The following is a 26,286-nucleotide window of genomic DNA, read 5'->3' as shown; positions in this document are numbered from 1 at the left end:
AATCATACTAAGTCAACCTCAATAACCTACTTCAGTGAATGTACTATATTCCTTTCATGTGTCTCTGCCATTAACCATGGTGAGAAAGGACATCCTTTTGTGGAAGGCTCCTGCAGCAATATAGCTAAGATGAGCCAAGAAGTTTTAATCTGAATGACCAGTGGCAGCTCGTATGTATACATTCTGGGTGTTCACAAATTTTTAATTTCAGATAAATATCAGAATGTGAAATTAATAGCATCTGCTGTATCTGTATAACAGTTATGCTTATCAACATATTTATAAAACTTCAGCCACTGTCAACAACAACAACAACAATAAAATAATAATAATAATAATATGCATAACTTCTCTGAAAAAAAAGGAAGAATTGTTTTTGTGGAATTTTGTTGTTTTGTAAATAATTAAGTGGAGCTTTGGCTACTCTCCATTTCTGATTTTTGTGTAAGCGGAAGTTTTCATACTTTATTTTTTTCGGACAAATGTACAACATCCCTAACTCATATGGTATCCCTAAATCATATATTAGTTAATTCATTAACTTCCAGGCTGAAAATCAGACACTGTTACACTGCACCCACACAACAACTTATGCTTATTACACACTTCTTTGTTAAATGTTCGCCTGTAGTCACACTTATTTGATTTCATTACTTTCTCAAGCAACAGATCTGGTCTGGGAGGGGCTACTTTCTTTGCGGCCAGTTTTTCCTAGTAATTTTCTTTTCTGCTAGCCCTTAATACAGGTTCAACAGATTCGTGTTGACACTACACAGGAAAGCAGAGTCCTGCACAGTAAGCAACCCGCTCTAAGCGCAAACTGCCATTTGCGGAAATTATTAAATTCGAGTAGTACTATCTACCGACAAGGTCACTTGACTAGAATACAAATGAGGCACCGAGAGCCGCAAGGACCAAAAGCACACTGCCTTCAACACCCCCATATTTACGTGAATACTAGAGAAACCAGTTACAGACAAACCTGAGCCACCATAAGATCAACATATGACAAAAGCACAAATGCTACAGTTGCACTATCGACAATGATGTGCTTTATGCTTCTGAGCAGCACAAATGGATTATTGTATGATAAAACCCAAACCTTGGTGTACTATATCTCATTCAGAATCACGTAACATAGGTTTTTCTATCACTGTAACTATACTCTATTCACCATACGAATAAACCTGATGTAAACACTGCAGTTAGGCCACGCATTCTTCCATGTTTGCTTGAATCTCATTGGATCTCTCTTCACGTGGAGCGGAAGCTAAGCTGTGACCAGTACAGTCAAGTACGATTGTATGGATATGTTTTCTGCTTGTTACATGCACGTAGACTGAGCAATAATGCGGAACAACAGCTTTACCAGCACATTAAACGTGGACAGCACTGGACAGCCAATGGTCCAACTAAGCTGTAATATATGTGAGTAGTTGCAGTTCGTACATAAAAAAAGATGAGCAAAGAAATAATTCCAGCACTACCGTGCACTTCTTAGGTGACCAGACCGAAAGCATAAAATGCACTTTTTCTCACCTGACATAGTATTCCAATTACAAACAACAGTTATGAAAATTTCTATCTTAAACATAGGGTAATTTTTCTGAGCGACCTGTATGTAAAGCAAAAGCATACTGCAGGGATTTCACTGTACTGTTGAATACTGAAGCCACTGTAAATATTAATTACAGTCAGTTGTCTGGTAATCTCTTAGCTCCTTCCTTATCCGAATCCGAGAAATACACTTCAGTTCTGGAAGTATCACCTACTACGTTGATAACAAGCCTATCAAGAATAGAAACCACAAAGCCACCCAGGAGCTGAATTTTCTCCTCTTATTTTAAACAGAGCTGTTCTATATCCTGCCAGCATTCGACAGTTATGTGTGAAACAGCTGCATGCGTTAGTTCCAGTAAGTCTGGCAGCTTAACAGTCTTGTTACTTCTCAGGCCAAATTCCGCAACTTGACTCCGTATCAGTTCTGTCAGGTTTATATTGTAATGGTACAGTAGCAAATGTAAAAAAAGTCCAAATAAAGAGGATTTGGACTCATTTTTTATTTAGAAAATGAAATTGTTATGTTTTCATAATTTAAGCAACTTTTATGAACGGTCTTTCATAAAACATTGATAACTAAGAATTTTTATTTGAAATGAAAACAGGAATTTCGCGTCCAATATGTAATTAGAAACAAGAAGACATGCATTATTCATAAAAAATGATGATGAATTTTTTAATTACGAGATGTAGGTATTTCAAATTTAATGACAAAAAAAAAAAAAAAAAAAAAAATAATAATACTGGAGAGATCTGAACTAACTAACCATTAAATTTATTTGGTTAGCATTCCATTACACTACTGACTGCACTACACAGACAATGTGGGCTTATGTATCAAATGTGTTACATACAGTGACTGGGAAAACTTCAAAGCCGATTATCTCCATAAATTTATGAAAATCATTAAGAACAGCCTATTTCTTGGCGCTTTTATCCATATTCCACATGCATGTTTCACTACGGAACAGAAAGCAGCCTCGGCCTCAGCCATTTTCATCCTTTGCATTAATAGTGCGACAATCAGACCCCAAAGCTGCAGAGGCTGTGACTGTATACCGTTTTCAAAATAAAAACTACATAGCTAAAGCGTGATTAAGAAAAACATTGATGGCTGTTAATACATTTGAATATCTTAAAGTTTCATTTAACGTAACGTAGTAATAATACATCTAATACATAAGTAGGACCTACTTCCAAGAGTGTAACAACACCAGTGTACATGTGCTATGGCTTCTGACCAATCATTGTGTTTACGTTTGTTTACATCAGGTTTATTCTTACAATGAACAGATTGTATAACACATACGATGACCAATCTAATTTTACTATATTGTGAGTGACTTGGTATATCTGTGGAGTGTGCTACCACCTAGCAGGATTTATGCCAAGCAAACGTGAATAAATGTCTGCGGCAGTGTGCTACCACCTGGTGGCACTGATGTAAACTTGTTGAGTGGTAAGGGCTAGTGCTGAACGCCACAAACCGTGCATATTGTTTATCAACTTTGTATTTATTTGGCCCATAAGGCAATTATGTCATGCCAATTGTGCATGCACAGAAGCTCCTTAAAACACTCACAAGTAAAGATGCGCTCACAACCCTGATGCTAAGTTTCACCGAGTAAAGAGGAGCAATGTAGGACAGCAGAGTAGAACAGTAATGTGCATTTCAGATTAGCACACCTACAATACGTTTAACGGCATTCAAAGAAAAATAACCAATAAATCTGCACGGTGTCAAAAGTTAGGGTGTTCACGTGCTATTGTGCTCTTACATAACAGCCACAACCGTGAATGACAACAGTCATAAAATGTTACTAAGTTGCAGAAAAGAATCCAGTTTGTTTTGGTGATTTTCAGTTTCACTAGTGTTATGTCAATAATCATGTTCCACACCACTGTTCTATCTTAAAGGCCATGAGTTAGGAGAGATATTTTTGTATAGTGTACATTTTAGTTTGTACTTACATATTATATGTTGCATATTCTGGTTTCTCCATTCGATAACCATTCAGCAACTTGTTATAAAGCTTCTCATCTGCTTCCATGCCTAAATTTTTAAACAAATGAAAAGAATCATTTTAACACAAGGAACATACTACAGATGTAATTACAAACACCATAAAGGGTAGTCCTATAAATACAATAGTTTCACAGCTGTCTATATACGCTCACAACTAACCTGGGTATGGTGTCCTTGCCAAAGAAAAAAACTCCCAGAGCACAATTCCATATGACCAGACATCAGATTGTGTTGAGAATATCCTGTCTCTGATCGATTCAATGGCCATCCACTTAACAGGTAATGGGCCCTAGAAACAATGAGTTAGTTGTGAATGAACTGTGGGAAAAACTGTGCCCCTTAAATGCTGCTCTTAGTTAGGAACTTACTGGAAGGCTACCACAATGTTCATCTTTGATGACAAAGAGTTAACAGAAACGGCAACAAACTAGTTCCCTCATTCCTGTATTTTCTGAGATGCTATTTTCAGCTTTTACACTGTTTCAGAGGCCACCTGTCCAAATAATATTTGTTGTAGCCTGAGGAATAATTCTCCTCCATTAACTGTGCTGTAATTGTATAATACTATGGTTCTTTCTGTGGGAGGAACACACTGAATTGGAATACGATATCTGTCCACTACTGGACTGAATAAGTCCTAGACTTCTTTGTGGCCAACAAATAATACTGGCATACTTACTTTGGCAGATATATGTTCCAGAAAAACTATCTTCCCATTGAATAGTGTGTGTTAACTTTTTTATGGATCACATATGGAACAAAAATTTTGAAGTTTCCTTTGAATATTGTGAGTTAATGTGTAGATTGATTTTGTCATTTAAAGATCAATGCTAGGGTAACTGTTGCCAACATAGCGCAAGTGCAATATCCGAGTTTCCTTACTTCTCCTTAAAGAAACAATGTGCAAGTTCATTGCAGTGAAGGAAGGAAACTATCAGAAGTCACGTACTGGAAAACCTGCCGAATGTAAACAATTTTCTGCAGTTAGTATGCGCAGGAAATTGTTTATCTTATTTTTTTGTTTTGTTTTTGTGGTGTCTGATAACACATCTAGACATCTCGAGTTTATCACCTGTGCAACTACCATATTTCTCGAATCTGTTTTTTTAAGTTACTTTCTGTTAGCCTTCCACATTTCCCTCTCATTATTTTGTGACACCAAAACCTCACGATCTTGTATGTATATTTTCTGTCAAGCATATCATCTTTAGCCAGTGTCTACAGCTTTTTATTTACCCTACTTTATTTTATTTTTATCCATTCTGCCCTATCTTCAATTACATATTAATTTAGACACTAAATAAACAGCACAAAAGGTGAAGATTCTTACATCTCCTTTCTTCTTATAGTTGTTTGATTTGTACATGCTCTTCGCTAGACCAAAATCACAGATCTTCACTACATTTTCATCAGCAAGTAAAATGTTCCTTGCAGCCAGATCTCCATGCAGAACCTTAAATAGATAGAAAAAAAATTGTAAGAAAGAGAACAAATTATATTGAAAATGGGATTACAGTTAAAATAGGACTCATTTATGGCATATGGCAGCTTACAACATTCTTAACAGTAAATACCTGCTTTGCAAGGGTGTGCTGAAAAGTAATATCTCTTAATTTTTAATGTAAAAACTCAGATTTTTATGGAAGACAGATGTTAGTAACACTCTATATCTTTCTTCTTCGTGTCTACACATTTGTAATCCTCTCTCATTATAGGGCTACGAATCGTAGCATGTAATATGGCTGTGTTTAATGTAACTATGTTAGTGCATGAGGAACAGTGTGCTGTAATTGAGTTTTGAATATGAAGAGCTCGTTCACACATGAAGCACTCTCTCCTTTAGCATGACAATGCCAGACCGCATACAAAACCTGTGACCTCTCTAACGATCTGTTGCCTTGGGTTTACTGTCATTCATAATCTTCCATGCAGTCTCGACTTGTCCCATTCGATTTTCATGCGTTTGCAAAACGCAAAGCACACCTTCTTCGACTTCACTTTGATAGTAATGGCGTGGTGAAAGCAGATTTGAAGTTGTGACTCCAACAACGAAGTCAAACCTTCTACAATGATGGTAACAACAAATTGGCCTCTCATTGGGAGAAATGTGTTTGTCACCAGGGTGACTATGTTTAGAAATAAATATGTACATATGAAGAACAAAGATGTAGACTGTTAGTAACATTTGTTTTATTCAGAAAGCTTACAGAGTTTTCACATACAAATTTGGAGGCTTCAGTTTTCAGCATGCCCTCGTATTTATGCCCACACAAGTTGATAAGTGTTACACTATCAATAAGAAATGCAACAATAAAATTGAGCAGAGTAAGTGTAATCTTCTTGGTCTTCTTCCTAACAGTTTGTTTCCCCAATTACTGCTTTCCTGTCTTTTGTTTATCCTTTTTGGTTTTCACATGAAATGCTTCAGCAAATATTTGCTATGTACATGATCGTCTTGGTCATCATTGTATTTATCAAATGCTAATAGTGATGCACATGCATTTCACTTATGCTTGTTTATGTGGCTGCAAAATTTTTTATCAATCAAGGTGGAGCGTAATGGTAAGCCACTGGATTCACATCCATATTCAGATTTCATGAAGTCTCTTTGCATCACTTAAGGCAAATTCTGAGATGGTCTCACTGAAAATGATTCAGACAATTTAGTTTCCCATCTCTCCCCAATCTAAGGTTGTGATCCATCTCTAATGATCTCATTGCTGACAGGACACTAAACCTCGATCATCCATCTATCCTCCCTCCCTTCACAGTGACCGGGAGTCTGGCCTCAGAATAGTTGAAATACCAGTATTTAGTGTCATCCAGACAATCACTACTAAGCTGGAAATGTCCTTAAAATTGTAGAAGAAATTGTAGCCCATTCATATTTTACATTTTGGTATAATGTATTATTTTAATTAATTTAATCATTTTGACAACAGGAAAGGCATATGGCCACACTGTACCACTTACATTACCAAACCCTGAATAACTAGCCGATCCTATAAAAACATAGGATAAAGTCAGAAGATAAAGAAGAAGAATAAATTTAATAATTTTGATCTGGTTTCAGTTCAAGTTACTGTTCTCTCATTTTCTGCCTCTAAAGTTACAGAAAGCAACTGCTGCTGTTTACTTTCATTTAAAAATCTATTTATTTCTCATAATCATACAAGATAGCTAGCTAACTCTCATGTTATTCACACAAATACTGACAGATGCAGAAATAGAAATTTTCACATGGGAATAAATCATATAAAAAAGCTACCATGTGAGGATATACATAGCATACCACCCCTTCTGTTCAATAAATAAGTACTTGGATTACATTCATACAGCACAAGCAAAATGAGGACAATGCAATGTAATCAAATTAAATCAGGTGATGCTGAGGGAATTACTTTTGGAAATGAGATACTTAACAAAGTAGACAAGTTATTACTTGGGCAGCAAAATAACTGATGATGGTCGAAGTAGAGAGGATATAAAATGTAGACTGGCGATGGCAAGGAAAGCATTTGTGAAGAAGGGAGATCTATTAACAATGAGTAGAGATTTAAGTGCCATGAAGTCTTTTTCTGAAAGTATTTATATGGAGTGTAGCAATGTATGGAAGTGAAATGTGAATGATAAACAGTTTAGACAAGAAGAGAATAGAAGCTTTCGAAATGTGGTGCTACAGAAGAATGCTGAAGATTAGATAGGTAGATCACTTAACTGATGAGGGGGTACTGAAAAGAACTGGAGAGAAGAGAAATTTGTGGCACCACTTGACTAGAAGAAGGGCTCGGTCGGTATGACCCGTTCTGAGGCATCAAGGGATCACCAGTTTAGCGTTGAAGGGACGCGTGGAGGGTAAGAATTATACAGGGAGACCAAGAGATGAGTACACTAAGCAGATTCAGAAGCATGCAGGTTGCAGTACTTACTCAAAGATGAAGACGTTTGCACAGGATAGAGTAGCAAGGAGAGCTGCACCAAACCTGTCTTTGGACTGAAGAGCCCAACAACGATGACGACGACATACATACAGAAATATAAAAGGTGTTCCTCAATTCCTATTGCAGACTTCTGGGTTGTAGAGTGGCCTTTAGTAGCTACAGGTTTGACAAGAAACCCTGTTAACTAATGCACCATCTGCATATGTAACACAAATTTCAAAAACATCCACTTTCAAATCCCCACTTCATGGTATGCACCTCCAAAATGAAAAGAGGGCACCATTGTCAGTCCCTGCTGTAATTATGACATCACACACCATTTTCATCCAACTAAAACAACAGTTATGAGAAACTGGTTTGATTGCGGGCTGACTGTGGTACTCTGTACATGTGGTGCACATTTGACTATAAGGAGGATGTCCATCACACAAAAGAGAACCTAACAACAAGTACTCTAAGCATTACCCACGCTATGGGCTCCAGTAAGGCACTCTGGTCAGGGGCCCCCTTAGTCCGCTGGTTTTACTGTGAAGTGGGCAACTTCAAAGTGATCTCAACTTCGAACTTTTTTATATCAAACGGTACACTTTTGGGCATGGGTTCCTCACCAGAACTCCATCTACGAAGTCCTCACAGTAGCCACAGAAGTCTCTAACAGGAATTGTGAAATGCTGTTTATATGTTAATATTTTAATTCAAAATTTATGAATTCACCTCAGGGACAGCAACCTATGGAATGTAGGGAAGTTTTGACTCTCCATTTACACAACACAGTGCAAGATAAATGCATTATACCCTTAGTCTTAAAATATATACCTTAAAAGAATGTTGTCATACACAGTTTTATGAACAATATAATATTACTGCTGACAAAAGTGGGTAAATGCTAACATTTCTACATCTACATTCATACTCTACCCCTGTGAAGTGTACAGCAGAGGATATTTCCTAAGTCACCATGTGTTACAGTTTCTAGTTATTCCTATCATATGTGGAGCATGCAAAGAAGCATTGATTAAATAGCTTTGTGCATTGCGTAACTAGACTAAACTTGTTTTCACAATCCTTATGGGGCTGATACATACAGAACTGAAGTATATCTCTCAATTCTTTACTAAATATCTGTTCTACAAATTTTATAATTAAGTTTTCATAGGATAATTTATGTCTGTCAGAGAATCTGCCAATACAGTCTTTTCCCTCCCTATAAACAATTCCATGACATTCTCCTTGAACCCAACAACATCACATGAACAATATTCTAAAATGGGAAGTGCAAGTGACTTAAGCAGTCTCCTTTGTAGACGACAGCATGCCAGCATCCTGCCAATTAACTCAGGTATGCTCTCTGCCTTACCTATGACTAAGCATGTCTGAAGATTCCGTTTCATATCTCTACAAACTGTTATGCCATAGTATTTGTATCAAGTTGACAGAGCCTACTTGTGAATAATTGTAACTGTAGTAATGTGATGCCACTTTTTTTAAAATGTGTAACTTTACATTCATGTACATTTAAAATAAGTCACCAATCTTTGCACCACTTTGGAATCGTGTCAAAATATGACTGAATATTTCTGCAACTTTTTTCATACAGTACTAAATTACAGATATCTACATCATCTGCAAAAACTCACATTACTGTTAACATCACCAGGTAGATTAGTAACACACACAATGAACAACAAGTGCCTCAACACACTTTCTTGTAGCTTGCCTGGCATTACTGCTGTCAGTGTCCCTCCATCCAAAATAACAGTTTGCATTCACCCTACCAAGAAATCCCACCATCATAATTTTGTTAATACAAGTTCTCAAGAATCTTTTTCTTTTTTTTCTATTTGACAATTTTTTTCCAACTAGGTTACTCTTAAGATGACTTAACTAAATAAACAAGCTTCCTTGTACCAAATGGTAATTTTTAGGTTCAGAGTATTTAAAACACGTCTTCATTCCCTAACAATCAAAGTTTACTGCAGCTGGTTATAAAAAGGGAGTTCAATGTCAATAGTGACTACAGAAAATATAATTTTTTACAGTGGAATTTTAGTGAATGTTTCAGCTAAATATTATTGAAATAAATTGAAATATATTGAAATAATGAATAATATCAACTGAAAATGTGTACCTTCCGAGAAGCAAGATATTCCATTCCTTTAGCTACCTGGAATGCCCAACACAGTAGGTCACAGGTACATATTGGACGAACATTGCCTTTGTAATCTCCTCTGTAATTGGATCTCCATTCTGGTTGTATGCTGTTGTTGCTCATCACATAATCATCTTCACCTAAAGTGCAGCAGTAGAGCAATGAGTCACATGTAGCGTGTCACTATGGTAGCATGTAATTTAAGTACCTCATATTATTGATACAGTATTGACAAATACTAAATACAATTAAGTCATGTAAACTAAATTTCCAAGAAATCTTACATATAATTGTAACTAAATTTAACAACCTCAAAGTAAATGTCATCCATCAATTGTCAAGAAAATGGTTGTGGGTGCTATTAAAAAAATTGTTAGTTCTCTACCCCCCCCCCCTCCCCCCCTCTCCCTCCCCAACTACCAATGCTATGGAAAGACTGAGAATAAGGAGCTTGTGAGGAGTGGGGTGGAGGAGGGGAATGAGGAAATAACATGTCACACTTCAACTCCCGCATGATTAGGCATGCTCGACATTGCTTCTCATCCACTCACGAAATCCTGATGTGGTGCACTAGTAAGATGATGTGGCTTATATGGGACCCCATATAGAGCTCAGCTGCCATCTTGATACATTCGATTATAACTATCATCAGTTGTAATTTCAATACTATGAAATGAAGCTACAAAAATGTGTAACTGATTACATCTGATAAAAGTTGCATTGGGCATAGCATGCAGGTTCTACCTGGGACTTTAGTTTGGCCGTCAACAAACTGATATGGCTGAACGTTTGAAGATTTTGTGTTAGTATGTTATGGCAAGTAATATAACTGTCAATATTGACAGGTTTGTTGCAGCTTGTAAATGTCAATGAGCCACAGGTCCATGTTGCTGACACTTATAAACATGTATATCCACAGGCTGTAATGGACGTAATTCAATTTACTTCTGCACACAAATGGTGAAGCCTCAGAGGATATCTCTTCACTTTCAGTTTTACTTTCCGTAGTAATTTGTAACGTGAATGGTTCGAAATGATGGTCAAAAAACTAAGACTTGGACCTTCCAGTGTGTGTGTGTGTGTGTGTGTGTGTGTGTGTGTGTGTGTGTGTGTGTGTGTGTGTGTGTGTGTGTGTGTGTGTGTGGGGGCGGGTGGGTGGAGGGGGAGGGGGGGGGGGGGGGGAGAATAGAAAGAATAACAATATTCGAGAAAAGAATGTCTGCAAGAGAGGAGATCAGACCAAAAGAACTGGGGCTCAGAATGTGGATAGTAGTGATTAATGCATGAAAGTACAGCTTACAGATGCATCTCGTGGCAATGCAGAATTGAAGATACGGTCAGTAATAAACAAATCTTGTCACACTTGGGCTACCAAACCTCAAGTCATGCAGCATTATTGATTCAAAAGACAGACATTAGCGTACTCACGCTAAAGGTAACAAGTCAATAGATTTATTTAGGCTCACAGGTGAATTACTTCAACATACAGGTGACAAAACAAACAACAATGGAACAATATTTCCATGAAACATAAAAATAACTGGTCTACAGTTCATTACTAAATTTCTCCAAAGCAGTGGTGGTGGTGGTTATTGGGATGTTTAAGGGGGACTAAACAGCGAAGGTCATCAGTCCCCCATTCCAAAAACAGGCGAGACATAAATTCACGAAGCAGGTAAAACCCCAAGGGGAAGGAGACACCCCCCAGGCCCTAAAAGAACACAAATGCGGCAACAAACACAACAGACACGAAGAGTACAGAGGAACACCAAACAAAAGGAAACAGAAGAAAAGAAGATGACCGGAGACCGGTTGACTGACCACGAGAACAAAAAAAAACGGGAAAGAGTCAACCATCTGACGACACACCAAAACAGCAACAAATATTGAGAGACGCGAGGACAAAAGATACAGAAAGGGAAAGGTGCAGCACTTCCCTAAATGGAACCATAAAAAGGACTACCACGGATAAAATTTAAAACGTCATCAGCCATGGAGGCATCGTCACATAAAACCAAAGGCAAAGTGCCTGGGAGATTAAAAGACTGCCGGAGGGTGCGCAGTCGGGGACACTCCAACAAAATGTGGGCGACCGTCAGCCGGGACCCACACCGACACAGGGGGGGGATCCTCCTGACGCAAAAGATGGCCGTGCGTCAGGTAGGTATGGCCGATGCGGAGCCGACACAGGATGACAGAGTCCCTGCGAGAAGCCCGCAGGGAGGACCGCCACACATCGGTCGTCTCCTTAACAGCCCGCAGTTTATTCGGGGATGTCAGGCCAGGCCACTCAGCAGCCCACATCCCAAGCACCTGACGGCGCAACACCAACTGCTGATCTCGAGCTGGGAGGCCGATCTCCAAAGCTGGGGCGTCGATCGCCCCTTTGGCCAGCCTGTCGACATGTTCGTTCCCCGGGATGCCAACGTGACCTGGCTTCCAAACAAAGACCACCGAACGACCAGAGCGGGTAATGGCGGAAACAGACTCCCGAATAGAGGATACCACAGGAGAAGAGGGATAGCAGCGGTCGATGGCCTGGAGGCTGCTCAGAGAGTCACTGCAGATGATGATGAATGTACCTGAGCAGGAACGCATATGCTCAAGAGCGCGCAATATGGTCACCAGCTCTGCAGTAAAAATACTGCAGCCAGCCGGCAAGGAGCACTGTTCAACATGGGCAGCACGAGCAAAAGCGTAGGCAGTGCGACCATCAACCAGGGAACCATCAGTGAAGACAGTCTCACAGCCCGAAAATGAGGCAAGGAGCGCAAGAAAACGGCGACGGAGGGCCACAGGCGGAACCGAGTCCTTGGGTCCCTGTGCCAAGTCCAGACGGACGGACGGCTGGGGCAAACACCAGGGAGGCGTAGGTGCACGGACCCGGAAGGGAGGCAGAAGAGGGAATGACCCCAGTTCCGACAGCAGGGACTGGACGCGGACAGCTATGGAAAGCCCAGACAGAGGTCGCTGTTCGGGCAGATGGAGGACCATGGCAGGGAAAAGCAGGCGACGATTGGGATGGCCCAGCGAGCAATGCACGTGGACAGCATAGTCGGTGAGCAGTCGATGGCGGCGAATCTGCAGCGGGGGAACCCCAGCCTCCACCAGTAGACTATCCACGGGGCTCATACGAAAAGCGCCAGTTGCAAGCCGAACCCCACAGTGGTGTATGGGGTCTAACAACTTCAACACTGAGGGTGATGCAGACCCATAGGCCAGGCTCCCATAATCAAGCCTGGACTGCACAAGGGCTCTGTATAATCGCAACAGCGTGCAGCGATCCGCACCCCAAGATGTGTGGCTCAGGCAGCGGAGGGCGTTGAGGTACCGCCAGCACTTTTGCTTCAGCTGAGTAATATGAGGAACCCATGTGAGCCGGACATCAAAGACGAGTCCTAAGAAGCAGCAAGTGTCCACCACGTCAAGCAGGTGGCCGTCAAGGTAAAGTTCAGGATGAGGGTGGACCGTCCAACGCCTGCAGAAGTGCATAACTCGAGTCTTGGCTGCAGAGAACTGAAAACCATGAGTCAGAGCCCACGATGCTGCCTTGCGAACGGCTACTTGCAGCCTGCGTTCGGCGACTCCCGTAGTCGTGGAGCCAAATGAGATGCAGAAGTCGTCGGCATACAAAGAAGGAGACACCGACGACCCCACGGCTGCAGCCAGACCATTAATGGCCACTAGAAATAAGGAGACGCTCAACACCGAGCCCTGTGGGACCCCATTTTCCTGTATATAAGATGAACTAGAGGCGACACCCACTTGCACCCGGAAAGAGTGGCGCAATAAAAAGGTTTGAAGAAAAGCCGGGAGCTGACCACAAAGACCCCACTCATGCAACGTAGCAAGGATGTGATGCCTCCATGTGGTGTCATACGCCTTCCGCAGATCAAAAAAGACAGCAACGAGATGCCGATGTCGGGCAAAGGCCGTACGGATAGCAGATTCCAGCCGCACCAAATTGTCCGCTGCAGACCGGCCCTGACGGAAGCCACCCTGGGATGGAGCGAGGAGACCGCGTGACTCAAGGACCCAACACAAACGCCATCCCACCATACGTTCGAGTAATTTGCACAAAACGTTGGTGAGGGTAATGGGACAATAGCTGTCCACCGCCAGTGGGTCCGCACCGGGTTTCAAGATGGGGGACAATAAGACCCTCTCGCCATTGCGACGGGAACACGCCCTCGCTCCAAATGCGGTTAAAGATGGTGAGGATGTGTCTCTGGCAGTCCCTGGAGAGATGCGTCAGCATCTGTGTGTGGATGCAGTCTGGTCCTGGTGCTGTATCAGGGCAATCAGCGAGGGATTCCCTCTCACTGAAAGGAGCATTGTATTTTTCAGAATGACGCGTGTGGAATGATAACGGCGTCTGCTCAGCTCGCTCCTTTAAAGAGCAAAAGGTGGGGGGATAGGTTGCAGTCGCAGAGCTCTTAGCAAAGTGCGCAGCAAGGTGTTCAGCAATGGTGGCAGCGTCCGTGCAGACAGCGCCGTCCAAGGAGATCCCAGGGACACCCAGAGGGGTCTGGTATCCGCAAATCCGCCGGATACGGGACCACACGAGTGAGGGGGAGACACGGGAGCCCAAGGAGGAGACATACCTCTCCCAGCACTCCTGCTTACGCCTTGCAATAAGACGACGGGCCAAGGCACGGAGCCTCTTAAAGGCGATGAGGGTCTCGAGAGACGGGTGCCGTCTATGACGCTGAAGAGCCCGTCGGCAGTCGCGAATAGCCTCAGCAATCTCCGGCGACCACCAGGGTACAGCCTTCCTCCGAGGGAGTCCAGAAGAGCGGGGGATGGCAGCCTCGGCCGCCGAAATGATGGACATGGTTAAGACCACGGACCACCTCGTCAATGTCACCCTGTGGGGGAGACTCAATGGTTGCAGCGGAAGTAAAAGCCGGCTAGTCAGCCCTGTGGAGAGCCCAGCGGGGCAGGCGCCCAGAAGAACGACACTGGGGCAGTGACAAATAGATGGGAAAATGGTCACTACCACACAGGTCAGGATGCACTCTCCAGTGGAGGGACGGGACAAGTCTGGGACTGCAAAGAGAGAGATCGATGGCCAAGAACGAGCCATGGGCCACACTGAAATGCGTGGGAGCACCGGTGTTCAAAAGGCTAAGGTCGAGCTGAGCCAACAAATGCTCCAGGGCACGACCGCGGTCATCGGAGACAGTCCCACCCCATAGAGGGTTGTGGGCATTGAAATCGCCCAGCAACAAGAAAGGTGGTGGCAATTGGGCTATCAGAGCAGCCAGGACATGCTGCGTGACGGCACCATCTGGTGGAAGGTAAAGACTGCAGACGGTAACAGCCTGTGGCGTCCACACCCAAACAGCGACAGCCTCTAAAGCTGTTTGTAGAGGAACAAACTCTCTGTGAAGAGAGTTAAGGACATATATGCAGACGCCACCAGACACCCTTTCGTAAGCTGCCCGGTTCTTAAAATAACCCCGATAGCCATGGAGGGCGGGGGTTCGCGTTGCGGGAAACCAAGTTTCCTGAAGTGCAATGCAGAAGAAAGGGCGAAGGCTGATAAGTTGTCGGAGCTCAGCTAGATGGTGGAAGAAACCACTGCAGTTCCACTGGAGGATGGTATTGTCCATGGATGGGAAAGGCGTGAAGGGACTGGGGAGGCAGATTATGCCTCCTGGGCCCCTGCTGCTACTGAGTCACCATCTGTACAACAGCCATCCATTGCGTCCGAGGGACTGGCGAGATCCAGGTCCTCAGCAGACGCCAGAATCTCCACCTCATCTTCGGATGCAGAGTGAGAAGGTTGCGGTGGGACAGGTGCCACTGCAATGTCAGTATGCTTGGGAGCCTTTTTCTTGGTCTGCTTTGCACGCTGTGCCGTAGGTGGTTCTGGCTGGGAGGGCCACACCAGGTCAGTCTCAGGGACTGAAGACGACCGTGACGCCCTACGACCAGCGACCGGTGGTTGTTTCAGATACTTGCGGGTGTCTGCTGTGCCGCTGGTCGGAACTTGCGAAGGGAGGTCCCCAAGGGACCCCTTCCTTGCGAGAGTAGCCGAATAAGTCTTACGCTTCTCCGGCTGGGAAGGGGGAACTGATGTCCCCGATTGTTGGGGGGGGGGGGGGGGGGGTGTTGCTCCTGAAGTAGATTGAGCTGGAGCAACAGGTTGTGAAGTGCCCCCCACAAGCAAGGGGGCTGGTGGATGCTGACCGATCTTAGAGCCGAGTCGTGATGATGGGAGAACCGTCATTGCAGCAGCGGCGTAGGTTGACGTCATTGCCACAGGATGGAGCCGCTCGTATTTCCGTGTAGCCTCGGGGTAGGTCAGGCAGTCCAGGGTCTTATATTCCATTATCTTCCTTTCTTTCTGCAATATCCTACATTTCGGCGAGCAGGGGGAATGGTGTTCTCCGCAGTTAACACAGATAGGAGGCGGGGCACATGGAGTATCAGGATGCGAAGGACGTCCACAATCCCGACACGTGATGCTCGAAGTACAGTGAGATGACATGTGCCCGAACTTCCAGCATTTAAAACACCGCATCGGAGGAGGGATATATGGCTTCACATCACAATGGTAAACCATCACCTTAACCTTTTCGGGTAAGACATCACCCTCAAAGGCCAACATGAAGGCACCGGTGGCTACCTGATTATCCCTCGGACCCCGATGGACGCGCCGGACGAAGTGAACACCTCGTCATTTGAGGTTGGCGCGTAATTTATCGTCGGACTGCAGAAGAAGATCCCTGTGGAATACAATACCCTGGACCATGTTGAGACTCTTATGCGGCATGATGCTAACTGAAACATCCCCCAACTTGTCACAATTGAGCAACATTCGGGACTGGGCAGAGGATGCTGTTTTGATGAGCACAGAACCAGAGCGCATTTTGGACAAGCCCTCCACCTCCCCGAACTTGTCCTCTAAATGCTCCACAAAAAACTGGGGCTTGGTTGACAAACGATTCCCCATCAACTCGTGTACACACAAGGAACCGGGGTGAATATTCTCCACTGCCTTCTTTTGCCATACGTTCCTCCCATGGAGTGGCCAGGGAGGGAAATGATCGTGGTTCGTATTTCCTGCTGTTGAGGTTAGACCTTGATCGCTTAGAGACTGCTGGTGGAGGCCCACCAGCGAGAGATGATGTACCACGCTTCATTGCGGGTCATCCGCCCTGATGCCACCTACTCCGACCAAGGGCCCTCCCCACGGGTGCCACCCAGCCGCAGCAATAGTCGCCTGGCAGGATGGCCATTGCCAGGAGTCCTCATGCCCCAGAGAGATGGGCATCCACTCCTTGGCATACGTGGGGAGTTAACGGCACAGGCATCAGTAGAGCGATCCCTGTGTTGTCAGGGAGCTACAACCAACAGGGTACATGGCGGCCCCACCACAACGGACTGGCTACCGTGCTGGATCTTAGGTGCAAGAAAGTCCAAGGTCGTCGTCGCAGTTAAAAGCAACACTGCAGGGTGCAGCGTGGTAATCGTACCCAAGAGATGGAAAACGAGCGGGACACCATTGCAACGACGAAAAAGCCGGCTAAAGGTCTCAATGCACGACGGGTACAGTGCACCATGTAAGGTGCCCTTCCCCAATTGGCTCGCTCTTCGAAATAATTTAGAAAGATGGAGGTCAAACCCAAGAAGGGACCATCACAAAAGGCCGAAACATTTGAGACTCCTTTTAGTCGCCTCTTACGACAGGCAGGAATACCGCGGGCCTATTCTAACCCCCGAACCTGCAGGGGGATCCAAAGCAGTAATCTCTGTCTAATCTGGATGTTAAACTGCAGGTCTGTGAGTATAGCAATCAAAGATCCTGTTACTTATTTCCTTATCTACGTGCACTGCTGCAGACATGAAGTTATAATGAGATAGAAAAGAAAAAGAACTTTCCAATCATGAGTCCACCATCTATTATAGGCCTATCTGATGTTGCCAGCTCGTGGAGAAGCAGAAAATGAACTGTTTGACAATGAGTGCAAAGAATGTTTTCTGTAAATCTGTACCAACTAAAAACTTATCTGATTTTTATGTTGACATGATGATTGGAAAATTGAAGTGTCTTAAGCACTGTAGATGCTTCTTAAATAAAGTTGAAATTACTTGCTCAGACATGTCACAACTCATGATAAAAATTACAAATGAATTATGCAAGCAGTCCTTACATAGACACTGATACTGATGTCTGCAACAACACCTACTTCTCTGTCTAAAGCAAAATATATCTTTACATATTGATATCTGGTATGTTACTTATGCATTGCCTCTCAGCATTTCTTTGACACTGTGCATCAGGAACTTTTTTTTTTCTTTTTTCTTTTTTAGTAACCAATCCTAGCTCAATTTATGAATAGTCCTCTTACTATAGATTCTTCCTCTTTGAGTACTTTTCAAACAGTGCCACTGACAAACACACACACACACACACACACACACACACACACACACACACACACACACAAACACACACCAACTAAATGTTGTCCCAAACTATGGTCCAGAAGGCACATCAGGTTCAGGAAAGTATTTTATAATGATAATGCTAATTCACAGAAAATGTTTTTACAATTACTGTTTGTAATAAACTTACCAGCTGGAAGCATGGACACATGATCAGCTTCACTGCCACTGCTGTTTGAAGATGGTACCATAGCACCTGCTGCTCGATAATCGACAGCTATGTCCCCTCCAGAGAGACTGTTTGTGAAGGAAAGTGCTGCATACTTCACCCTGGGGAAATTATGTTGTTTACAACTACATGCATTTGGAAGTCGATAAATTTATTGCTAGATTGGAGTATTTTCGAAGTGGCTGAAACATCAGTCACTGCTCCTCACGAGCAGCTGTGAAACACCATCTTTTGCAACAAGAATGGCACTCATGGGGGAAAATAATAATAAAAATAATAATTTTTGCCGAAAATGAATTATTCATAAGGAAGGGAAACTTGAGTTTAGTGTATCATTCAACAGAAAAGTTGCTTCTGATGCTCAATTTTTTGTGTCATTCAATATTATTGCTGTAAGATAAAGATAATTACCACCACTGGTAATTACCACCACTGGTAATTACCACCACTGGTAATTAAAACTGATGGCACAACAGTGAACAAAGGTAAACTTCTTTAATTAATGAAAGACTGCTCCCATTTGCTAATAAAGATCATTTGACATTCTTCATCACAGTTTGATTTTCAGATCCTGTCAAAAATGGCATGAATGTGAAGGCCAAAACCAGTAATGAACTTCAATAAAGAATATGTCAGCAACTGGAGTGATGTTTCATTAACTGAGTGTACAGTTGCAGAGCAGCACTCTCTGGACATGGAGAAACTATCGATTTTTCACATAATATGCTTCTACACAATTTGATTAAAAAAAAAAAAAAGGATTAAAGAAATACAGCTCATAACCAAATGAAGAAAAATAAAGATTTCGCTTTAGGGCACAAAAAACAACTGAGATCATAAATGCCCATGTCGTAACCTTAAATTACTAATAAGAAAATGAAGTTAATAGTAGCTATACACTAAGCCTAATTGACAAAAGACAAGAGCTAAATATAAAGATTTCCCCATGGAGAAAAGTCAACAAAAATGCTGTAGACACACTGGAGGACCCTAACCAAGGATTAAATATCCTTTACCATATTGCTACGCTGGAGAAAAAATAATAAACAAGCGGCAGCCTGCGCATCATTTCTTAAAACGGCTGATAAATCATATAGCACTCACTAACTTGAATATAAGCAGTTTAAAAAAGAAAATTGGGTCAGGAAATTGCAAAACGTCACAGCTGGATGACAATGATCACAAAGTGATAGGGGATCACCACTTAAAAAATGGCAATGGCTAAAAGGACAGTACGTAATAGGCAATCTAGCAGGAAGTAACACATAGGACATTAGGGACTGGGAACCGGGTGGAATAGTCAGGTAACCCATGTGAGAGGACCGAGAAAGTTTCCTAACAAGCATGGACTCCAGGAATTTTGTAGTTTCAGCGAAAGGAAGAGACACAGGCCCAAGGTGTAAAGGTGGGGGAAGAAACTCACTGTGCCCCAGAAATTCATACAAATGGTTTTGTCAGTGGAAAATCGAAACACATTTTTGATGCGCCATGAATGAAGACGATTGAGACATCGCTGAAGATGCCGCTCGAGGTGACAAGTATGTGGGGAACAGCAACAGATCGCAAAGTCGTCAATAAGAAGGGAGCTCGAGATGCCTGGCAGGAGACAGTCCATAATAGCATTAATGGTGATAAAGAGGATGATGCTCAGGACGGAGCCTCGAGGCATCTGATTCTCCTGGATGAAGACATCCAAGAAGGCTGAACCCCCATGTACCTTGAAGACTGTCTTTCAAAAATTCCTGAAGAAAATAGGGCAGGCAGCCCCTGTAGCCCCACAAGTACATAGTGTGGAGGACACCAGTTCACCAGCAGGTGTCACAGTCTTCATCCACATCAAGAAACACAGTCACAATCTGGTATTTCAGCAGAAAACGATTCGTGAAATTGGTTGACAAAGTGATGAGATGGTCAAGTGCAGAACAGTGTGCATGAAATCGATGTTTTGTAATGGTTAAAATTGTGAGCCTCGAGCCACCATAGCACCTGGTCACAAATCATATGTTCCATCACCCTGCAACACAGCTGGTGAGAGAAATGGGGTGCCAGCTAGAAGGAAGATGTTTTCCTTATTAGGCTTGGGTACAGGTATGACGTGGCTTCATGCCGATGCCTGGGGAACACGGCACCTGCTCAAATGTGGCTGTATATACAAAGGATAAAATACTTGCCCACAAGAGAAAGGTGTTTCAACATCTGAATGTGAACTTCATCCGACCCTGGAGTGGAAAACTGGGAGGAGGCGACAGACAGTCAAGCTCGCTCATACTGAAGGCAGAACTGTAGCAGACAAATCAGAGAGGAGAAGGATATCACCCGAGCCGCCTCCACTCAATTCCAAGGGAGGAAGGCGGGGTGATAGTGGGTGCAGCTCGAAATCTCCACAAAGTAGTGGCCCAAAGTGCTGGAGGTAGCTGTAGGGTTCACAATGACATCATCTAACATGGTCAGGCCACAAATCAAGGAATTAACTTTGGTCCACAAGAGCTGATAGAGGTTGCCCCCACATAACGGAAGAAGGAGTGAAACTGCTAAAAGAACTAGTGAAGGATATCCAGCCAGCATTTTTACTATCCCGAAGAATGTAGCCCCACAGTGCATGCAGCTGTTTAGAATGGATACAGTGCACCAGTGTAGGATGACAGTTACAATCGTAGAGAGCATGCCTCTGCAAGCAAATTGCACCGTGGGATGCCGCAGTCCCCCAGGGGACCGAGACATGGTACAGTAAAGAAAAAATGCGAGATATGGGATATCCTGTGGTACAAAGGACAATGTTTGTAAAATACGCTACCTTCTTTGAAGGTCATTGAGGAGGACTAAAGCCTCCAATCAGCCTTAGAAAGCTGCCAATTTGGATTACACTTAGCTGGCGTAGGAAACAGCAAACAGATAGTGTACGGGGAATGGTAGCTGAAGTACAGTCGGACCAAGCATGATGACAGTCCACCATCTCTGTGGAAATGATAGCAATGTCATCTAGCAGCACAGCTGCAAAGACTCAGCACAGCTGCAAAGACTCAGCACAGCTGCAAAGACTCAGCACAGCTGCAAAGACTCAGCACAGCTGCAAAGACTCAGCACAGCTGCAAAGACTCAGCACAGCTGCAAAGACTCAGCACAGCTGCAAAGACTCAGCACAGCTGCAAAGACTCAGCACAGCTGCAAAGACTCAGCACAGCTGCAAAGACTCAGCACAGCTGCAAAGACTCAGCACAGCTGCAAAGACTCAGCACAGCTGCAAAGACTCAGCACAGCTGCAAAGACTCAGCACAGCTGCAAAGACTCAGCACAGCTGCAAAGACTCAGCACAGCTGCAAAGACTCAGCACAGCTGCAAAGACTCAGCACAGCTGCAAAGACTCAGCACAGCTGCAAAGACTCAGCACAGCTGCAAAGACTCAGCACAGCTGCAAAGACTCAGCACAGCTGCAAAGACTCAGCACAGCTGCAAAGACTCAGCACAGCTGCAAAGACTCAGCACAGCTGCAAAGACTCAGCACAGCTGCAAAGACTCAGCACAGCTGCAAAGACTCAGCACAGCTGCAAAGACTCAGCACAGCTGCAAAGACTCAGCACAGCTGCAAAGACTCAGCACAGCTGCAAAGACTCAGCACAGCTGCAAAGACTCAGCACAGCTGCAAAGACTCAGCACAGCTGCAAAGACTCAGCACAGCTGCAAAGACTCAGCACAGCTGCAAAGACTCAGCACAGCTGCAAAGACTCAGCACAGCTGCAAAGACTCAGCACAGCTGCAAAGACTCAGCACAGCTGCAAAGACTCAGCACAGCTGCAAAGACTCAGCACAGCTGCAAAGACTCAGCACAGCTGCAAAGACTCAGCACAGCTGCAAAGACTCAGCACAGCTGCAAAGACTCAGCACAGCTGCAAAGACTCAGCACAGCTGCAAAGACTCAGCACAGCTGCAAAGACTCAGCACAGCTGCAAAGACTCAGCACAGCTGCAAAGACTCAGCACAGCTGCAAAGACTCAGCACAGCTGCAAAGACTCAGCACAGCTGCAAAGACTCAGCACAGCTGCAAAGACTCAGCACAGCTGCAAAGACTCAGCACAGCTGCAAAGACTCAGCACAGCTGCAAAGACTCAGCACAGCTGCAAAGACTCAGCACAGCTGCAAAGACTCAGCACAGCTGCAAAGACTCAGCACAGCTGCAAAGACTCAGCACAGCTGCAAAGACTCAGCACAGCTGCAAAGACTCAGCACAGCTGCAAAGACTCAGCACAGCTGCAAAGACTCAGCACAGCTGCAAAGACTCAGCACAGCTGCAAAGACTCAGCACAGCTGCAAAGACTCAGCACAGCTGCAAAGACTCAGCACAGCTGCAAAGACTCAGCACAGCTGCAAAGACTCAGCACAGCTGCAAAGACTCAGCACAGCTGCAAAGACTCAGCACAGCTGCAAAGACTCAGCACAGCTGCAAAGACTCAGCACAGCTGCAAAGACTCAGCACAGCTGCAAAGACTCAGCACAGCTGCAAAGACTCAGCACAGCTGCAAAGACTCAGCACAGCTGCAAAGACTCAGCACAGCTGCAAAGACTCAGCACAGCTGCAAAGACTCAGCACAGCTGCAAAGACTCAGCACAGCTGCAAAGACTCAGCACAGCTGCAAAGACTCAGCACAGCTGCAAAGACTCAGCACAGCTGCAAAGACTCAGCACAGCTGCAAAGACTCAGCACAGCTGCAAAGACTCAGCACAGCTGCAAAGACTCAGCACAGCTGCAAAGACTCAGCACAGCTGCAAAGACTCAGCACAGCTGCAAAGACTCAGCACAGCTGCAAAGACTCAGCACAGCTGCAAAGACTCAGCACAGCTGCAAAGACTCAGCACAGCTGCAAAGACTCAGCACAGCTGCAAAGACTCAGCACAGCTGCAAAGACTCAGCACAGCTGCAAAGACTCAGCACAGCTGCAAAGACTCAGCACAGCTGCAAAGACTCAGCACAGCTGCAAAGACTCAGCACAGCTGCAAAGACTCAGCACAGCTGCAAAGACTCAGCACAGCTGCAAAGACTCAGCACAGCTGCAAAGACTCAGCACAGCTGCAAAGACTCAGCACAGCTGCAAAGACTCAGCACAGCTGCAAAGACTCAGCACAGCTGCAAAGACTCAGCACAGCTGCAAAGACTCAGCACAGCTGCAAAGACTCAGCACAGCTGCAAAGACTCAGCACAGCTGCAAAGACTCAGCACAGCTGCAAAGACTCAGCACAGCTGCAAAGACTCAGCACAGCTGCAAAGACTCAGCACAGCTGCAAAGACTCAGCACAGCTGCAAAGACTCAGCACAGCTGCAAAGACTCAGCACAGCTGCAAAGACTCAGCACAGCTGCAAAGACTCAGCACAGCTGCAAAGACTCAGCACAGCTGCAAAGACTCAGCAGAATGAGAGTTGGGCCTAGTGGTCTGCCAGTAAATTGTGAGCCTGAAAATCTAAACGTTGCATGATAAAATCCAGTTGGACCATGAACTTTCACTGTCTTAACATTCACCGTCTTAACATTCACCAGTCAATGATATGGACACTCGCTAGAAGCAGGATGATGATCTCATTCCATGTTAAGACTCTAGGTCTAATTTTCAAGAGTAGAAATGAAGTAGTGCTCATTGCAGTCATGCTAAAGTTCATAATTGGTAACAGAAACATTGCATGATCAAATCCTAACTGAACCACAATTATTTTCTTTTTTAACCTAACTATCAACTCTCAATGATATGGAGATTTGCCAAAAACAATGTGCATTTAGGATTCCTTGTTAAACTGTACGTCACCTCTGGCTGGGGAGATGCAATTCACCGAAGTGACAAGCCACTGAAACATTTACACCAGGTCATTGAGCCACACAAAAGAATCTATGCATACATTCTCCTTCAATACTTAAGTTTATAATAAGTCCCCTACCACTTTATTTGCCTAAATATGAAGGGTAATCCTAGGAAGTACACAAAAGAACAGACATTTAGAGTATGGAAGACAACAGACCAGTGTTTCCAATGTGGATGTCCTGGACACACTGTACAATACAGTGGAGAACAAAGCCAATTTTCATCAACTACTACGCCACCAGAGGTCAACCATCTCAACAATTATGTGTAGTCTGTATGAGGTCACTTCCCACCACAATCATAGCCTTCACTGTCACCATACAAACATACAAGCTGCTTGTCTGACTGCCAAATCAGGAAAAGTATGTAAGGCCTATGGAGGCAAGGCCATCATAAATGAAAATCTTCCAAGAATTACAGTTACCAAGATGTAAGGAAATCTCATTAATATTGTCTTTGAGAGTCAACCTGTCTGGTTGCTAGTTAGTCAGGGGTTTACTTTTCTGTAAAGTCAAATGCTTATCACTGCCAAATAAAGAAGGCTGTTCCGTGATCCAAAACAATTGTACTGAAAGTCGTAAAAGTGAAATATACCCACCTGACAGGAACATGTATTGCAAGAATGAACGTCAATGACAGAAGACAGCCGTTCAAACTCATCATTTTAAAAGTATGTAGTCTGTTATTCTCGTATGGGACTTCTTGCTGGCATCACGAGCAGTCATAGACTGTTTAATATCAGAGCTCTAGACTGATGAAGCTATTCCAACAGGCTCGCGCGCACACTCGCACACGCGCATGCGGTGCGCACCCATACGCGCACGCGCACATGCGTGCACACACACGCACTGAAGATTGTTCTGGGCCGATGTTTGCTTTTTGAGTACATTGTTATCCTCAAGTCACCAATTAGACACGTTCCAGTTGTTAATAGAGACACTCAGTCAAACTTTAAAGCTTTTTTCAGTTGTTAAAAGCTACTGTGCTCACAAGAGACATCTAGATACTAGAGACAATCTTAAGCATTGTATGTCGTCAAATAGAACTTTGGATCACAACCCACCCCTAAAGGTATGCATACAGGAGTAGCCAAACCAGCCCAGAAATGGCAACTTAGTGCCATAAATTAAGAATATTGTTCTACTACCACTACAAACAATGTAGGGGAGGAAGCTACTGTAATTGCTCATAGGATTCAACTTTATCGAAGAAAAACATCGGTGAATGTTAGTCACTCTGCGCCAAATTTTGGATATTTAAAATTCAGAATGGATAAAAAAAACAGACCCATATCAACACTGGGGATCACCACTAATTAGCCAGCACCTTAATAGTGTGTCACTGGCTGATCAAAAAAACATCAAGGAGGAAATCGAGAAGATGGTCCAAGATGATGATATTGAACCTTCAGAAGGTCCTTGGTCCACTCCTGTTGTCCTTGTAAAGAAGAAGAAGAAGAAGAAGAAGAAGAAGAAGAAGAAGGGTACATGGTATTTCTGCAACGACTATGAATGACTGGAACAAAATTAAGAAAAAATATATCTACCCATTGCAGGGCATTGATGACAACCTAAGACTGCTTGAAAGCACCAAAGTTTTTCTAAACTATGGACATGCAAGTAAGCTGTATTTAAATCTACATACATACTCTGCAACCCACTGTATGCTGCTGGGTGGAGAGTACCTTGTATCGCTATTTGTCATTTCCTTTCCGGTTTAAGTCCCAAATAAAGTGAGAGAAAAACCACTGTTATGCCTCTGTATGACACCTAATTTCTCCATATTCATGGTCCTTACAAGAAAACTTATGCTGATGGCAGTAGAATTGTTCTGCAGCTTCAAATGACGCTTCTCTGCATTTTCTCAATAGCATTTTCATGAAAAGATGACCTTTCCTCCAGGCATTCCCATGTGTTGATCAAACATACTGGTAAAAAAATCTAGCAGCCCGTCTCTGAACCACTCCACCATCTTCCTGTAATCCGACCCGATGGCAATCCCAAACACACTGGCAGTACTCAAGAATGGTTCGCATTAGTGTTCTAAATGTGATCTCTTTTTATAGATGAGCTACAGTTTCCTACAATTCTCCACTAAGCAAGTGTTGACCATTCGCCTACTGGCAAATCAAGATTGACAA

At 43.7% G+C, this 26,286-nt stretch overlaps 1 protein-coding gene across 8 annotated transcripts in view; it reads right to left on the bottom strand.

Moving 5' to 3' along the window:
- Window positions 1–26,286, bottom strand: part of LOC126412521 (vascular endothelial growth factor receptor kdr-like) — an 864,770-nt gene that overhangs the window by 21,486 nt on the left and 816,998 nt on the right. For all 8 annotated transcript variants that reach the window (XM_050082152.1, XM_050082155.1, XM_050082154.1 and 5 more), the window contains 5 exons: window positions 18,264–18,403; window positions 9,656–9,816; window positions 4,917–5,039; window positions 3,746–3,875; window positions 3,532–3,613 (listed from right to left, as the gene is read on the bottom strand). In XM_050082152.1, coding sequence (XP_049938109.1) covers window positions 3,532–3,613; window positions 3,746–3,875; window positions 4,917–5,039; window positions 9,656–9,816; window positions 18,264–18,403 — 636 coding nt within the window. The remainder of the gene's footprint in view (window positions 1–3,531; window positions 3,614–3,745; window positions 3,876–4,916; window positions 5,040–9,655; window positions 9,817–18,263; window positions 18,404–26,286) is intronic.

The sequence above is a fragment of the Schistocerca serialis genome, chromosome 7 (assembly GCF_023864345.2).
Source record: "Schistocerca serialis cubense isolate TAMUIC-IGC-003099 chromosome 7, iqSchSeri2.2, whole genome shotgun sequence".
Lineage (NCBI taxonomy): Eukaryota > Metazoa > Arthropoda > Insecta > Orthoptera > Acrididae > Schistocerca > Schistocerca serialis.
This window is presented reverse-complemented; position numbering and strand designations above follow the sequence as displayed.